Source organism: Bufo bufo, chromosome 6, assembly GCF_905171765.1.
Source record: "Bufo bufo chromosome 6, aBufBuf1.1, whole genome shotgun sequence".
Taxonomy (NCBI): domain Eukaryota; kingdom Metazoa; phylum Chordata; class Amphibia; order Anura; family Bufonidae; genus Bufo; species Bufo bufo.
In genome coordinates this window covers 422,026,902-422,045,379 of record NC_053394.1, presented here as the reverse complement: position 1 = coordinate 422,045,379, position 18,478 = coordinate 422,026,902, and the positions used below count along the sequence as shown (strand labels likewise).

General features: G+C 47.1%; 1 protein-coding gene across 4 annotated transcripts in view; it reads right to left on the bottom strand.

The window, feature by feature from the left end:
* The window catches only part of LOC121005195 (ABC-type organic anion transporter ABCA8-like), a 96,252-nt gene that overhangs the window by 74,130 nt on the left and 3,644 nt on the right, over nucleotides 1-18,478 (bottom strand). For all 4 annotated transcript variants that reach the window (XR_005779885.1, XM_040437786.1, XM_040437785.1 and 1 more), the window contains exon 3: nucleotides 9,741-9,954. Coding sequence is in view for 3 of the 4 variants with exons in the window: in XM_040437786.1 (XP_040293720.1) it covers nucleotides 9,741-9,954 (214 nt within the window). In the remaining variant the exon portion in view is untranslated. The remainder of the gene's footprint in view (nucleotides 1-9,740; nucleotides 9,955-18,478) is intronic.

Below are 18,478 nucleotides of genomic sequence, written 5' to 3'. Positions count from 1 at the left end.
CATCTCTTCCATATCATCACGCTGTGGAGCATAATCAGGTAAATCAGGTCTGATATCTTAACACCACGGCACCTTCAGGTCAGATTTTGGGACTTTTTTGCTCCATGTATTGACTTGCCCATGCGTTGTAGACCGTGGGCTGACCTCAGCAAACTCCTCCCGGACAGACTACTGGAGAAAAAAAACAGTACCTAGATAACATAGATTGTAGGAGTAGACTGTTCTTCTTGCAGGTGCCTGTTGGAAGAAGCTCCATTTCTGCATAGAGGAGATAGACTTCAGCTCATTCCAGGCCGACATCCGTCCCTCCTCTGTGGATACTTGTTGTGTCCAAACACAAACCCCTAAAAAAGTTTGAGGAGCACAGACACAGCAACCAGAAGGTTGTAGTAGGGACATCATGGAAAAAAATTTAGAGATGTTTACTGAAAAGGTGGTCCACTTGACCACTCATTAGTGACGGCCCCTAAAGAGAGTAGGACGATAATGAGGTCATTTTATAGCACACGATCTCCCAATTCCCATAGATATTACAAGCACAACCTGTACCAATTAAAAGAAAAAGACAATATCAAAGCCTCAACAATGAGTCACTTAAAAAACCTATCAGAGGACCTGTGAGACCCCAGCGATGATGGCCATCCACCATATACTGAACGGATATGAACCGGACTTCGGAGTACAATTCTGATTACTTCAGGCCAAAAAGTGACAAGAAAAGAGAAGAATCCCGGGTTCCACAGACTTGACGCATCGCGTTGCTGAAGGATTCAGAAGTCTCACTCAGAAGACAAGAATAAAAAATCTTAAACCAAGCTTTTGCTTTCAAGAACTTGCAATAAAGACATGCTTTATGATTACAAGTGACTGCCTGATCTGTATATAGAGCACACATATAGGTTAGGCTACACACTAGGTTACTTTCACACTAGCGTTTCTATTTTCCGGTATTGAGATCCATCATAGGGTCTCAATACCGGAAAGAAACGCTTATGTTTTGTCTCCATTCATTGTCAATGGGCTCAAAACGTAACTGAACAGAAAGGAATGCTCCAGAATGCGTTGCGTACCGTTCTCATACCGGAGAGCAAACCGCAGCAAGAAAACAGATCAGTCCCCCATTGACTTTCAATGGAGTTCATGACGGATATGACTTGGCTATGTTAAAGATAATACAACCGGATCCGTTCATAACGGACACAGCCTGTTGTATAGAGTTTTTGCTGAACCCTGCCGGATCTAACAAAAACGCTAGTATGAAAGTAGCCTTACCCCCATACATGACATCACATAGTTATACAAGGCAGCGCCCCAACACAGTGGCCGGCGTTCTTTAGGATGTATTGTTTGACAATGTTATTGCTGCAATTTTCATAATCTCCGTGTGCTGTCCGCATCCGTTGCTCCGTTCCGTGGCCCCCGCAAAAATTATAGATCATGTCCTATTCTTGTCTGTTTTGCGGACAAGAATAGGCATTTTTATAATGGGCCAACCGTTCCATTCCGCAAATTGCGGAAGGCACACAGGGGTGGCATCCGTGTTTTGCGGATCCGCATATTTGCCGATCGCAAAACACGGCACGGTTGTGTAAATGAGCACTAAGCCATAGAAAAGCCCACGTCCCGTTAGCTCACCCCTACTGAATATATACCATGTTCCTAGCTAACTATTGTTGTGTTTTCTGTTCTGTATATGTCGAAAATCCTCAATTAGAGATGAGCGAATCTTCCAAGATTCGGTTTGTTTCTGATTCGCCAAATTTTTCAAAAAGTTTGGTTCGGGTCCAAATTTATTCATTCCGAACCAAATTTGCTCCAATTGCTCTGGAAATTGGTATATAACCCCTTCAAGTCAGATTTTATTTTCAATGAAAAGCTCCTATGTCGTTTCATTAATTTTTTACGAATTTTTTAATTTTCCCTTGTCCGTCCCCTCAGTCTGATACAGCTTCAGGTGTAACTGTATCTACTTTTATTATTGCTGCCGCAAACTGCGGTTATTGCTTGTGTAGTGTACGGGGACTGTAATGCCCGTCACTACAAAAGGGTCACTTGGTGTGCTGTCGTCGTCCCTTATTTATGGGGAAGTTGGTATATGTCATCTTTATAAACTGTAATGTAATGTAATGCTATGTATTTCCCTGTTACTGTGAAACTTGCATGTACAGGCCTGCTAGGGGTGTCATTCCAGCTCTTAGTCACTAGTTTATATAAGGCCCAGTCAGGGAAAGGAAAGTGAGTCTAAAGTTGGAGTCTTAAGTGGGAGTCTAAAGCTGCAGCCTGTAGTCTGAAGCTGGAGCTTAGACTATGTCAGAGACAAGTCCAGGCCTGAAGCCTGCGGACCAGGAGAGGGTATTGCAGTCCCTGTAACCGGGTTCCAGATCCAAGGAGAAGGTTCCCCTCCTGAATTTATATATGCAGAAGCAGGAAGGCCACTGTTAAACAGCCTGGGAGTTCAGAAGTTTCTAGAGTCTGAGGAAGCTGAGAGAGAGACAGGGGCAAGCTCAGAGAAGCAAGAGGTACTCAAGACAACAGAGGAGGTACTTTATAAAGATAAAACCAAGGATATACGCCAGAGCTAGGGTATTGGGCCTTGGAGAAGATTTTCTATGTTCCAGGATCAGTCAGGAATAGAGTGCAAGCTCCTGTACTGCAAGTCCTGTGTTTAACACTCTGAAGTCACCTTGCTATGTCTATATTGCCTGCATCAAATGTACTGCAACAAACTGTCTGCAAAGGAACTGCGTTTCCAGCTATGCCCATGTATGATGACTACTAAAGTTTGAGTTCTGCTTTAACATCACGTGGTTCCTCAGTTATTCCTGCTATCAGCAAACGGCGTGCCACCGTTTAATTGGCACTGGCGTCACGAACATTTCCTATCATCACCTGCCCTTGCAGAGAGTCAGCCGTCTCAGGTTAGTGTCTATTGCACTACAACACCCAGGAACATTTCTAAACCTAACTTGAGTACGCTGCACCTCTCTTTTGGCGTCACGAACAGGATACGCACGCTTTCTAGTGCAAGAAGCGTGGACTTTGTGCCTTATACAGTTGCCCTGTGACCAAAGTGACAAATTGCCTGTTTATTTAAAATGGACTTTGTGGACTGAAAATCATACCAAAAGTGTTCCTAAAACCTCTAAAAAGCGCTGTGCAGGGTTGCGCTATCAAGAGGAAGAAAATCGCCACATTGGAGTGTGGTTTTATGGACTTTTCATCATCCTGCTTGCTGTCAGTGAATAGACAGCGTTTATACCCAAAGATGGCCGCTGAGGCTACTGAAATAGCCGCTGCGTCATCTTCATCCCGAAAAGGCGGGAAAAATTGGCGCCTTTTTGAGGAAATAGCGGGAAGGAGTTCAAGGTCAGGCGCCACTGCTTATCTGGACATTTGCATGTCGGCTAGCATGGACTCCGCCTTCCATATACTGGAATACCTGGGGGGCGGCCTCCCAGTGCAATGGGAGGAGCTGGCAGATCTAATTGACGCGACCCTATCGCTCTCCAGAGAAGGATCGAGCATGTTGGAGAGTGAACAGAGCTTTGCTGCAACGTCCGCGCCTGAGATCCCAAAAATGAATGATATTGGTGTAGAGCCAGAAGAGGCTCCACCGGCCTACTCTCCGGGACCGGAGAAACCCGCCTGCCCGCCACGGGAGAAAGAACCAGAGCCCTGCTATGGCTCCTGGAGAGACTTCTTTCAGCCCTCTTTCAAGTGGTCTTCACTAATGGCAGAGATCCGGGAGGCCGCTATAAAGCGGAATACAAAGACTAAGATCTATTATGAGGAGTTGACCAAGACTATCCATGAACGACACACCAACACCCAACCCCGCCTGGAAAGGAGAAAGGGAGTGGTGGTGTCCTTTGACAAAACCCGTGGCTACGGGTTCATACAAGATTACCTGACTGGCAGAGACTTATATGTTAACAGAAGATCTGTCAAGAGAGACTACCTCCCTTCCTATCAGCACAGCCTCCACGAGGGAGAGGAAGTGGAGTTCACCCCTGCCGAGAGCCTGAGAGGCCCTTATGCAACTGCTGTGACCCGTCCCAAGCGAGAACCTGAGGACTGGGAGGCAGAAGAAGAAGACTACTCTGGCTGCGAGCGGGAACCGGAACGCTCTCCAGAGCCGGCCCATCACGCCTTCCAGGAGCGGAGCTCCTTCTTTGGGCCTAACGTCTTCTGGCAGCCAACCGTGTTGGAAAAATGGGTGAGCCCCTATCCTTCCCCCGAGCTGCCTCGTCGGGAGAAGACCATACAAGATATGGAAAACTTAAAAGGACTTTGCAATACCTTTGAGAACATCCGGAGGGGTCGGAGACCCGATGCACCACCAGAACCTGCAGAGGCCGCGTCCGAGCCATCGTTGACTGTACCTGCGCCGGCGGCGCCAGCAGATGACAGCGACTCTGACACGGAGAGCATCGGTGAACAGATTGTCCGGCTGGAGGAGAAGTTGCGGGAGCTGCGCAAGATCGCGACCGCCAGGATCCAGACGCCGCCAAAGAAGGACGAGGTAAGGGTGCCTGTCACCACCCGTAAACCACCGTCTGCTAATGTTGCTCCGTCAAGGCCCCAAGGAAGACCTGTTATTCCTGTGAGTTGCTGCACCGAGCCCACCGGACCGCTTGCAGCGGCGGTACCAACTGCCTTACATCCCACAATTATCATGCAGGGACCAGTACGGTCCACCCAAGGGTTTACCCCTAGGCCCATGGGGCCAATACCTATTAGGGGCCCCTTTACCTTGCAGCTGCCCCCTAACACCGTTATGTGGGCCCATCCTCCTGTAGAGGACTACTACAGGCCGTACTTGCCAGCAGAGCCGGGTAATGATGACATACCCCTGTGAATCAGCCTGCTAGGCCTTTGATTTATTTCACCAAAGAATGATGTTATTAACCCTTCCAGGACAGGAGTCCTATGTTTTCTGGTTCTTTGTTGCTGCTGCCAGTTCATCCACGGCTCAGTGGTAGGTGTTAACCACTGAAATTACAAAGTCAACAAAGCCAAGTTTGTTTCCAGGATCTCCTGCCTGCTTTTGCTATTTTCCACCACGTTGTGCCTGTTCCGTTGTTGCACCTTTTACCCTTACCCCCCTTTTCAGGTTGATCAGGGGTATTACAGCACTTGTTTTATATTATACAATTTTATTGTGCAACTTGATACTAAGGAACCGTGCCCGGAGACAGACTCAAAAGAACCTGAGCCTCTGAGATTCTTACTCTTTTTAAAGGAAATGTGCCCAGAGATGGACTCCACCGCACGAGAGCCTCTGTGATTTAATAGGAAAATAACCTGGGTACGGACTCATGTTTGTTCTTTGAGCCTCCAAGAACTTTTATACTGTTTTATCTATTTTGCTGTTCTTTTATGGACTTATTCATTGTCATGGACTATCCTGGTTATAATGTTACGCTGTGCCAGGTCAGCACCCCAGTTCCATTCACTATCCTGAGAAGAAGAGAACGACGCCCCTTGTCACCAACCTTCAACTTTGCCAATTGGACCTGATATGAATGTAAATGCAGATGAATTACATATATGTATGCCTGCATGTGTCTTTTTCTGTTTCAGGTAGAGATTCCAGTTGGGCGAGCCCTGATGGAGTACGAGGTCGTACTCAGCTTAAAGCAGTGGGGTATGTAGTGTACGGGGACTGTAATGCCCGTCACTACAAAAGGGTCACTTGGTGTGCTGTCGTCCCCCCTTATTTATGGGGAAGTTGGTATATGTCATCTTTATAAAATGTCATGTAATGTAATGCTATGTATTTCCCTGTTACTGTGAAACTTGCATGTACAGGCCTGCTAGGGGTGTCATTCCAGCTCTTAGTCACTAGAGGGAGCTAGGGAGCCCTAGTTTATATAAGGCCCAGTCAGGGAAAGGAAAGTGAGTCTAAAGTTGGAGTCTTAAGTGGGAGTCTAAAGCTGCAGCCTGTAGTCTGAAGCTGGAGCTTAGACTATGTCAGAGTCAAGTCCAGGCCTGAAGCCTGCGGACCAGGAGAGGGTATTGCAGTCCCTGTAACCGGGTTCCAGATCCAAGGAGAAGGTTCCCCTCCTGAATTTATATATGCAGAAGCAGGAAGACCACTGTTAAACAGCCTGGGAGTTCAGAAGTTTCTAGAGCCTGAGGAAGCTGAGAGAGAGACAGAGGCAAAGTCAAGAAAAGCAAGAGGTACTCAAGACAACAGAGGAGGTACTTTATAAAGATAAAACCAAGGATATACGCCAGAGCTAGGGTATTGGGCCTTGGAGAAGATTTTCTATGTTCCAGGATCAGTCAGGAATAGAGTGCAAGCTCCTGTACTGCAAGTCCTGTGTTTAACACTCTGAAGTCACCTTGCTATGTCTATATTGCCTGCATCAAATGTACTGCAACAAACTGTCTGCAAAGGAACTGCGTTTCCAGCTATGCCCATGTATGATAACTACTAAAGTTTGAGTTCTGCTTTAACATCACGTGGTTCCTCAGTTATTCCTGCTATCAGCAAACGGCGTGCCACCGTTTAATTGGCACTGGCGTCATGAACATTTCCTATCATCACCTGCCCTTGCAGAGAGTCAGCCGTCTCAGGTTAGTGTCTATTGCACTACAACACCCAGGAACATTTCTAAACCTAACTTGAGTACACTGCACTTGGCCGCAACTCACTGCAATTACCTCCTGACAGAACACCATCGATTGCTGTTTTACAAGATTCGAGTTAGCCCAAAAAAATCAGAATTAGTCTCCGAATCTGAGAATAGATTCGCTCATCTCTATCCTCAATAAAAAGGTGTAAAAAAAAAAAAGCCACATCCGTACCATAGAAGTCAATGGAAAGGTGCAGCATGTACACTAACCTAAAGAATTATTAGGAACACCATACTAATACGGTCTTGGACCCCCTTTTGCCTTCAGAACTGCCCTAATTCTACGTGGCATTGTTTCCACAAGGTGCTGATAGCATTCTTTAGAAATGTTGGCCCATATTGATAGGATAGCATCTTGCAGTTGATGGAGATTTGAGGGATGCACATCCAGGGCACGTAGCTCCCGTTCCACCACATCCCAAAGATGCTCTATTGGGTTGAGATCTGGTGACTGTGGGGCCATTTTAGTACAGTGAACTCATTGTCATGTTCAAGAAACCAATTTGAAATGATTTGATCTTTGTGACATGGTGCATTATCCTGCTGGAAGTAGCCATCAGAGGATGGATACATGTTCTCATTCTGTTTATGCCAATTCGGACTCTACCATTTGAATGTCTCAACAGAAATCGAGACTCATCAGACCAGGCAACATTTTTCCAGTCTTCAACAGTCCAATTTTGGTGAGCTTGTGCAAATTGTAGCCTCTTTTTCCTATTTGTAGTGGAGATGAGTGGTACCCGGTGGGGTCTTCTGCTGTTGTAGCCCATCCGCCTCAAGGTTGTGCGTGTTGTGGCTTCACAAATGCTTTGCTGCATACCTCGGTTGTAACGAGTGGTTATTTCAGTCAACGTTGCTCTTCTATCAGCTTGAATCAGTCGGCCCATTCTCCTCTGACCTCTAGCATCCACAAGGCATTTTTGCCCACAGGACTGCCGCATACTGGATGTTTTTCCCTTTTCACACCATTCTTTGTAAACCCTAGAAATGGTTGTGCGTGAAAATCCCAGTAACTGAGCAGATTGTGAAATACTCAGACCGGCCCGTCTGGCACCAACAACCATGCCACGCTCAAAATTGCTTAAATCACCTTTCTTTCCCATTCTGACATTCAGTTTGGAGTTCAGGAGATTGTCTTGACCAGGACCACACCCCTAAATGCATTGAAGCAACTGCCATGTGATTGGTTGACTAGATAATTACATTAATGAGAAATAGAACAGGTGTTCCTAATAATTCTTTAGGTGAGTGTAGCTCAGTGTGGACTGTGTCATCTAATTCAACACACTGCATCACATTTACTAATCCCGTCTAATTATTAGACAGTGTCAACCTAAACTGTAGATTTTTTTTTCGCTGCAGATTTTGGCGCATTTTCCACATTGCAGTAAAAAAAAAAGGCTAACATTAACTGGCCATTGATTATAATGGGAATCCGTGTGCGGAAACAGTGATGAGGGCCGCTTACAGATTACCCCTGTAAACTGAAAACCTGCAGCATAATTCCAAGGGACAAAATTGAGCTCATTCTCCCTGGCTAAGAGCGGTGCGCTCTGATTGGATGCGCTCACAGCCGGGGAGAAGTGAACCGCTCCCAGCGAAACTAGTATAACCGAGTCGGCTCATTATACTATAAGGCGCCGAAATCAACGGGGCCAACAGCGGACGAACGTTGAAAAAAAAAAAAAAAAAAGAAAAAAAGTGCCTTGGCATCAGTGGGGGCCGCTCTATAAGGTAAGACCATAATTAGACTAGAACTAAACTGATGAAAGGTCCTCTTTTAAGGCTGGGTTCACACCTGAGCGTATTCGATAAGCGCTGTTTACAGGCGTTTTTATCGGGCGTTTTTGAGGCGTATTTTGGGGCGTTTTTGTATTTTGGAAACGCGCGTTCTTGCTATTGACCACAGAGGTGTACAATACAAAACAGAGGTGTTACGTGCGACAATACGCCCCAAAGCTTCTTGGGGCGTAGGGCGTTTTACAGCGCGTTCGTACGCGCTGTAAAACGCTCAGGTGAGAACCATGCCCATAGGGAAACATTGGTTTGTAACTTGGGAGCCTTTTTTTTTTTTTGCTGTTGTATCCCATTTTTTTAAATCATGGCCACATTGTTGCAGCAATTACAAATAATGAAGAGAAAATTGCTACAAAAACATGTAAATGTTCCCGGATGCTGGTTTAGGTTAGGGCAGCGCAATGATAATTTGGTTGCGTATAAAAAATAGCCCTATGATTATGGCAAGAAAAGTCACATCTAATCTCTGATGATAGTATAACCTGCCGAAAGACTGCACTTTGTGAATACAGCCTAAGGCCTCATGCTTTAGATGTGTGTGTGGATCCCGCGTAGCAGCATCCTACAGCTCCATACAATAATACATCCTGCCACATATATGGAAATGGTTCTGTGTGAATTAAGTTCCCCCTAGTGGAAATTGCAGGCAGCGAGAATTCTATCACTTCTCTCTATGGGCGCCCATGTCACCGCCAGCTCTGTGAGAAGGTCTGTTAGACGTTCTTCGCTACCTCTTGCATGACGTTCTTTGTTTTTGTTTCACTTTGTCATCTCCTTTCCTTCTCCCAGCTGTCACCTATTTGCACTGATTGTCTCCCTTTATATTCCCTCCCATACTGCCTCACTTTGCGGTTTATACTTCTTCCTGGATGCATTGTTCACTGCTGGAGGCTCCTTCTCCTGATTCCTCAGATAAGTCTGTTTCCTTTATTTGTGTTTCCTTGCTGGCTTGATTGTAGGTGACCCTGACTCCATCTGTATTAAGTGTAGGGAGCCGGTGGTTGTGTCCCCTCACTATTATAGGGTTTTCAGGTGTCACATAGTATAAGGTACGTGGACATGCAATCGTCTACCATAAAGACCTTTGCATGGGCATAGCAGTCAGGGAGAGCTCTAGGGGTTTTATAGGGCTCACCCATATGCTCCTTAGTTTGGGATCAAGCCAGTCGGATGTTTATTTATAAGTTCCAGCTTTCTGCAACACCATCCGTGACAGCCCACTTTTTATTTTTTTGGTTCTGCTCTGGAAAATCTATTCCCTATTTAGTTTCCATCACTTGATGTAGCTTTCTGTTCACCTACCTGGTATCATGCCGCTCCCAGCCACCTTCTTCATTATCTCTCTAATGGATGGAGGACTATGTACATATCCGACTGTTAGCCTGGAGCTGTCAAAGCCATCCAAAGAGCCGACCTCTTCCACAGGGGAGCGCTCTATACTTTCCAGGAAATGATGTTCCCCATCGATGATTAATATCAACATCAAGAGAACGAACGCCAAGTTCTGTATCCATTCCTGAAAGACAGAATAGTAACAAAGAAACGTGAGCACCGCAAAACTTCAAAAAGCCTAAAATGTGTAATAATTCTTCAAGGTTCATATGTTTTACCTCCAGACCAAAATCACGGAAAGTCTGTCAACTTGGATGTATCCAGATTGGTTTCCCGTTCCCATTCTCAGCCCACAAGTCTGTGATTTCCTAATGTCCATGTACCCTCCCACTGCCAGCCCCCTCCTGCTTGCTATTGGGTGCAGAGTCTGCAGCACCCCACTACAGGGGGTATATGCAATTAGGGAGTTTAGGTTGTGGACTGGCTCTACTCCTAGTTCCAGAGAGTTCTACTCTGAGGGACAGCTTGAAGGGGGTAGGGAGCAGACACTAAGTGCTCCTTTCCTCAGGGCTCCAGCTTCAAGAATCAAGAGACTAAGAGATCTCCGTTGGATCCTCTGCTTCTGCTACAGCACGAGAGAAGGAGATAACGTGGGAGAATCTGCACGGCCATGTGAGAAGTCAGTCAGCATGGGAACCTGTGTAAAGCTTTTTAGAGGCTGCTGCTTTGGAGGGGTAACAAGTTAAGACACCCTACACCCTTCAGGAAAGACTTGGGCACTTATATCTATGAACTTGCACATGTTATTGACAGAATACAGCCAGAAATTCGAGTGAGAAGGATTTTAGCAACAGTGTAACCAGAAGACAGTGTAATCATTATTAACCCGGCCCCACTGCGCCAGCGCAGCGGCTAATTGACTCCCCCCAGCGGGTGAGCAGACAGTGGATCCCAGATCTGGTTGCACCTTGCACCATTTATCCAGATTGAACTTCCTGCACCTACCTCAAATATAAGAGACTTCCTTCTGCCAGAGCCTATCTCCCAGGAATCCCAAGAACAACACTCTGGGCGGAGCCCCGACAGAGACGCTGTGGGTGTGGCCTGGTTAGGTACCCTTATTAACCCAGCCCCACTGCGCCAGCGCAGTGGCTAATTGACTCCCCCCAGCGGGTGAGCAGGCAGTGGATCCCAGATCTGTTTGCACCTTGCACCTTGCACCATTTATCCAGATTGAACTTCCAGCACCTACCTCAAATATAAGAGAATTCCTCCTGCCAGAGCCTATCTCCCAGGAATCCCAAGAACAACACTCTGGGCGAAGGCCCCGACAGAGACGTTGTGGGTGTGGCCTGGTTAGGTACCCTTATTAACCCGGCCCTACTGCGCCAGCGCAGCGGGCACGGACGGATTATTAGACTAACTGACATTGCCGATGCGCCCTTGGCCGTCACCAATATTCCTCCATTATTGGGAAACGCTCGCCTGGTCTAATCGGAGAACTTGGGTAACACAATTGACATTTTAATGTCTTTGTCTGTTATAATGTACTAATTACTTTTGTAGTTTTAATTTTTATTATGACTTTTACAGTAATTTTATTCCAATAACTTATTTTTTAGGATGGTTATCGATATGATGATGTACACACATAATGAGCTAATTGCTCTGAATGGGGCCACATTGTCACTATTGCCCGCACAAACAACGAGGAAATTGACCACACATCATTTGTGGAAATCCGCCATCTCGCCAAAAACCCATAGGCATTTAAGAAGAAGGAAAAGCTTTCTGAAAAAGATTACACCTTCGGGGCCGATTCCAACTCAGAACCAGCATTTGCTGAAAGGGGCACTTCTAAACTGCCGTTCTGTGGTTAAGAATGCAGCCAACATTTACGATTTGATTTTATCTAATAATCTAGACTACTTGTGCCTAACTGAAACGTGTTTTTTTCGGAGGGGGTGGATCCTATGTTGGATGAATTGGTCCCCCCCTTGTACGAAATTCTTCACATAGACAGGGCCACTAGAGGTGGAGGTGTTGCAATGGTCTTTCATGAGCATCTAATGATGACAGCCCTTAAGAATGGCCCAATTTTCAAAACTTTCAAACACTTAGCTATCAAATGCCAGAAGAGTCCAGAAGAGGCCTTCTCAATCTATATTGTCTACCACCCCCAGATTTAAAAACAGGATTTTATGATGAACTGCTGGAATTGGCCACATCGGCCTTCCTAGATAGTCAGAAGAACATCATTGTGGGCGACATAAATTGCTGGGCCGATGATGTGTCCAACATCCAAACCCAGCAATTATTAACATCCCTTGAGACCATTGGCTTCATGCAGGAGGTGACCTCCCCGACTCACAGGGGCAGACACATCCTGGACTGGATTCTGACATCCGGGGTGGAGATACAGGTCCAATCTATACATGATCTGGTGTGGACTGATCATAAAAATATACTTTTTACTCAAACTATCCCTCCTTTAAAAAAAAGCTCCCCATTTTCCAGTGAGAGATAAGACTCTCACCCAACAAAGAAATTTGAAAATTCTTAATTTGGAGGAATTTAGCAATAGCTTCAAGGAGAATCTGAATATAGATTTATTCCGCTCCATAGAATCCACGGAAGCAAAGCTAACAGCTTTTAATGATTGTATAGAGGCTACACTAAACACCTTAGCACCTATGAAACATAAACAGCAACCTCGTCCCCTAATAAAAACCCGCCTTGGTTCACTGCTGAATTAAGAGAGGATAAAAAGACTACCAGCGCCCTTGAAAATGCCTGGAGAAAAAATCCTATAGAAGACACCAAAATTAAATACAAAATAAGTATGAGAAAGTACAGAGATAATATTAAAAATACCAAAAGAACATACTACTCAAATAAAATAGGCAATGGGGCTAACAACTCCAGAGAACTTTTCAAAGTGGCTAAAGAACTAGCCAATCCTAGATGTAAGATTGCAACGACGGAGCACTCTTTACTTTGCTGAAAAAATCCAGAAACTTAGGGACAATATCCCAACGGTTCATAGGATGGACGAGACACTTTTTTCTTCACTTTCAAGCTTACCCTATTCCCTCACAGAATTTCAGCCCATCTCTGAGGAGAGAACGATTGAAATCATTGGAGCTCTTAGATCCTCCTCCTCGCCTCTAGATCCATGCCCGGCAGCCGTGGTGAAGTCCGCCGCGGTTGCAATGGCACTATACATTTGAGACATTATAAATAGTTCCTTTTCCAGCGGTCAGGTGCCGGCTATTCTGAAGCAGGCAGTGGTAACACCCCTGCCTAAGAAACCGGCGCTACCTGTGACCGATCTGAGTAACCTAAAACCGATTTCGGGACTGCCGTTCGCTGCAAAGATAGGCGAGAGGGAGGTTTTTGCACAACTACAGGGATACCTGGAGGCCAATCACATTCTTGACGACTTCCAGTCGGGATTCCGACCCGGAAGGGGTACTGAGATCGCTCTGGTCAATGTCCAGGACGATTTACTGATGGCATTAGACCAGAACGACTCTATGGTCCTAGTCCTTCTGGACCTATCATCCGCTTTTGACACTATTACTGAACCGGCTGAAAGTGGTAGCCGGATTAGATGGAAAGACCTTGGCATGGATGGTCTCATTTATCCAGGACAGGGTACAACGAGTGAAGCTGGGGGTATTTCACTCAGCTGATCTCCCACTGTCCTGTGGAGTACCACAAGGCTCGGCACTATCTCCAGTCTTGTTCAACATCTATCTGAGACCATTGGCCGACATCATCAGGAGCCACAATCTTCAGTTTCATGTTTATGCGGATGATACACAACTGTACTTTAGGCTTGCCAAAGGAACAGTTGATCAAGTCGATCTGGCCGGATGTCTCTTGGAGATCGATCACTGGATGAGTGCCAATTATCTAAAGCTTAATGGCACCAAAACTGAATGTATTACATTCAGTGACCAGAAAATTACACCCTCAGCACCCCAATGGCCATTGTCTTTTGGACCTGTCCCTGAGACAGCCATCCAGGTCAGGGACTTGGGAGTGGTCTTGGACTCCAGATTAACCCTGGCTCCTCAGATAAATCAGGTGGTTAGTACCTGCCACTACCAGCTGAAACTTCTGAGGAGCATCTTAAAATACATCGAATCCCCTCTCAGGAAAGCCTTGGTCGGAGCAGCGTTCAGCAGTCGGTTGGACTATTGTAATGCCTTGTACATGGGACTCCCTAAGAAGAACTTGCATAGACTTCAACTTGTGCAGAATGCCGCAGCAAGGCTACTAACGGGTGTTGCCTGCCGAGAGCATATCACTCCCTCTCTTAATGCCTTGCACTAGCTCCCCGTCCAACAACGGGTGATGTTCAAGATTGGATGCTTCATGCATAGGGTATTCAATGGTGTGGTGCCCTTGGACCTGCGACGTAAATTCACCAGGTTGAGGACATTGAGGTCTAGTAACTCTCCGAATTTTAACATCCCACAAGTTAAAAAGATCAGACGTGGAGGTAGATCTTTTTCGGCTCAAGGGGCAAGATTTTGGAACCACCTACCTCTGGTCCTGAAAATGATTCCCAGTCTTCTCTCATTCAGACGTGCACTGAAAACCTTACTTTTCAAACAGGCGTTTGATCTTCCTATATAACACTTATTTTTGGTTCATATAATTTTGGGGGGATTCCTAAATCTTAGTCTATAAATTCACGGTTGGTAATGTCCCTTCTATTTTAAAGATACATTTTCCTCACATTTATTAATTTTGTTCTTTTCACATTTTCTATATTTCGCCCGAACCCTTTGAACCTTGAGATCCCCCTACCTTCCCTCCCTCCCTTCCCTACCTTCCCTCCCTCCCTTCCCTACCTTCCCTTTATCTTGATTTTCCATTTGATAAGTGCTAGGAAATTGGTCTCTGGAATAGGTGCCTTATTTTCTAGGCCTTTGTGGCCCATGGCAAAGTGTCGCGCCTTCTTCTCAGCCAGCTAAGCGCATCGAGGCCCTAAGGGTAAGACTGCGTGCACGCAAGACTATTGTCACGGCTGAGGATGGGGGAAACCCTCAGCCGTGCAATGCCAGAAGATGTTTGGTCGCTGCTCGGCCAGGACCACAGGATCAGGTAGCAGGTCACCTCCTATTGCGTCCCTAATACTGACCCTGACTCCTAGCCGTATGAGCCAACCCTGATGGTGGGAGGGCTCATACACCGGAAACCTTGGGGTCCCTACTAGCCCTCAGGGTGGCCCTGAACTAGGAGCAGGGTAAGACGACCTGTTCCTCCCGGACACGGAGGAACAGAAGTCTCACTGGCCAAGCTGCAAGGAAGGGGAAACACATACAGACATATGGATATGGCAGGTGAAAAACACTAGTTCCAAACCTACCTGCCACAGCCTTGCTGACTGGAACCCATGCACCAGTATTGCTGTCCACACAAACACCAAGGAGACAACACACCACAAAACACACAGGTAACCAGGACATCCATAGCTGTAATAAACACGGAAAGGAAAACACATCAACTTGACATCATACATAGGATTTATGACCACAAGGGTGGCCCTCACTGGAAGATGGTATAATACCAGGAGGATGACTCCAGCAAACCATGGCTGAAGTACCCCTCAGATACAGGCATCCAGCGGAAGCTAAATAGCCCAAGTAGCCACACCCACACACAGACACACCCAGTGTTCACACACAAAGAAGGGAGTTAACCCTTCCTACACCAGGCAGGGTAGTGAAGCCACTTAAAGGGAAAAGCACATAAACAACACACTCGCCTGTTACCGCCGGCAACGGCATGCGTGGCAACCATGTCCTGGGGAACAGCCAGCAGGCCGAGACACTGCCACCACATGCACACAACACCACACGTTGCCGCGGACAACCACAAGTGAAGGGAGGTGTCACAGTGCATACAAACATAATAAACCCCGTGCACAACAGACATAGAAAGTGCACACCATACAAACAAAAGACACACCTACAAAGGCAGGTTGCCAGGTGTAACCGCATGCACTTGACAGCAAGCTGCCTAGCAACAGCTCAGGCTGCTATACTGCCAAGTACAAACATGTTGCCAACGGCGACCACATGTGAGGCAACATACCAGCAGCCCTCACCATGTGGTTGACAACAGACCAAACCACAGGCAACTGCATGCGGGTTCAGGAGTCGCGACCATGACCATGGGTCGTGACAACTATACATCATTATCATCATCATCATCATCAAGACCAACTCATGCACTGACATCTGGTGAGAAGTTACACTGTGTATAGACTGTTGTTGGATGTACTACAACTCCCATTTTGAACAACAGTAAAAAGAGACGTCTCTTCTGATTAAGCTGGCCTGGTTTACTGAATCCTACATCATCACATGCTGGCTATTGCTCTGCTACCCCTTCTGCCAGGCACCTGTAACGGGGTTCCGAAGGTGCACTCGGTCTCCCATCAGCCGCAGACCTGCTGCTTAGCTTCGGGAGCGAGGATCTGTGTTCAGCCTCGTTCCCAGGGCGGCTTTTGCTAGCTGGGAGGCTCCCTGCTCCTAGGTCTGCCTTGAGCGCCGAGCTGATCACTCGGTGCTCGACTTGCCTGTCTGTTGGTCATGTGACGCTGGCCACGTCACATGACCCTCACTCCCCACTATAAATACAGGCAACCTGCTGGCTAAAGGTTGCCTGTGATTTTGGTCCCTTAGGCTGTGTATTATTATTGTTATTTAGCTTACCTTTGGATTTGACCCTTGATCTGCTTCCTGATACCTCTTCTGCCTGCTCCCTGAACCTTGACGCTACCTCTCGGATTTTGACCTCGGCTTGCTTTTGGATTTTGTCTTTGCCTCTTCTCTTGTACTGACGTGACCTCCCGGATTTTGACCTCGGCCCGCTCTCGGATCTGTCTCTGTCTCCTCCCTCGTACTAACGTGACCTCCTGGACTGACCCTGGCTGGTTGACCCGCCTCGCCCTTCCGTTTTTGGTGGTACCTTGCTTGTTCCACCTCTCTGTCCGCTCGAGTGCTACCTCTCATTGGCTGTCCGCTTCCCTGCTGTCTCTATCTCTCTGCTTGCACTTACTCACTGCTTGCACTTACTCAGGTCAGGGACTGTCGCTCAGTTGCGCTCCGTCACCTAGGGCGGGTGGTGCAAGTAGGCAGGGACAGGGGACCGGGTGGCAGCTCAGGGGGTGCACCTCCGCTCTATCTTTATACCCGTGACGCTACCCTGTGACAGGCACCCATACAACCACCAACATCAATAGCACCCCAAACTACCATAAGGCGGAAGCCCCAACTACAGGGAGTGCCCTGAGGGAAGAAAGGGTGCACCCTCCATTCACTGCAACTGGCCCTAGAGAGCGACGGTCTGAAGGACACCACCATGACAAATCCTATAGTACGGGTTACTACCACTGCCATGCTCTGCTCCTGCTCTACAGGGGCTCGCTGCAAGTAGGACTGGCCACTCCCCTTAAACCCAAGGGCAAGGAAATTATGTTCAATGGTAGCTGAAGGTAGAAGGTCCTGGCAGGGTTCTACCTAGATATTTTATATTAGTATATCTGCAGACATCAGGGCGGCTGGACTGGGATTAAAAAGCATCTCAGGCACACATAACCCCACCTGCCCGCATATGATATTGTCCCCTTCCAATATTGTGGAAAAATGGTGGTGCATAATGCATGTTGTAACAAATCTTGCTACACTTGGTCATTCCCTTCAGCATTTCCTTAAATATTTGAACCACATCATCAGCACCATCAGGAAAATAAAAGTGGAACATAGAAGCTGTTGCTCACACAATTAGGGGCTGATGTTACCTCCCCAATAGAACCACATCCAACAGAGCAGCACAAAGTACCTCCCCAGCAGCTGCCAAAAACTACCATTGTGCAGCAGATAGTACCTCCTCCACCACACCAAATACCGCAGTGCATCGCAAAATGCCTCCCCAGCAGGTGCCAACATATACCACTGTGCAGCACAAAATACCTACCCCCACAGCACCAAAAAAATACCACAGTGCAGCACAAAATACCTCCCCAGCGGTACCAGATACCACAGTGCAGTAGTATTGGTAGCAACATTGTCCTCCTAACCACCCATCCCCCACAAGCAGCAGAACTGTCCCCCTAAACACCCTTCCCAACTGGCAGCAGCACTGTCCTCCAAACCACCCCTCCCCCACTTTCAACAGCATTATCTCCTTTACCACCCCTCCCCCACTTGCAGCAGCATTATCCTCTTTCCCGCCCCTCCCCTACTGACAGCAGAATTGTCCCCTCCCCCATTGATAGACGCATTGCCCCCCTGATGCCCCCTCCCCAACTGACAGCTGCATTGTGCCCCTAATCACCCCTCCCCCACTGGCAGTAGCACCATCCCCCTAACCACTCCTCTCTTATTCGCAGCAGCATTGTCTACTTTCCTACTCCCACTGGCAGTAGCATCCCTTCAAGTCAAGTGTTTCCAAGGGCTGACACATGGGCCAGGGCTTTCAATCCACTTTGGGCCAGGCTAACTAACCCATACTTTTTCTCTCTCTTTGGGCCCCGGCTATTCTCATGTGGCTGTGGCACTTTGGTCACTCTCTACACCACTTCAACATATCACCTCTACTGCCAGCTTATTCCATGGGATCCTCAGGATCACTATGGCTCTCTCTTATGCAGCCATCTTTGTGGTGACTACTGCTAGTCATCCTTA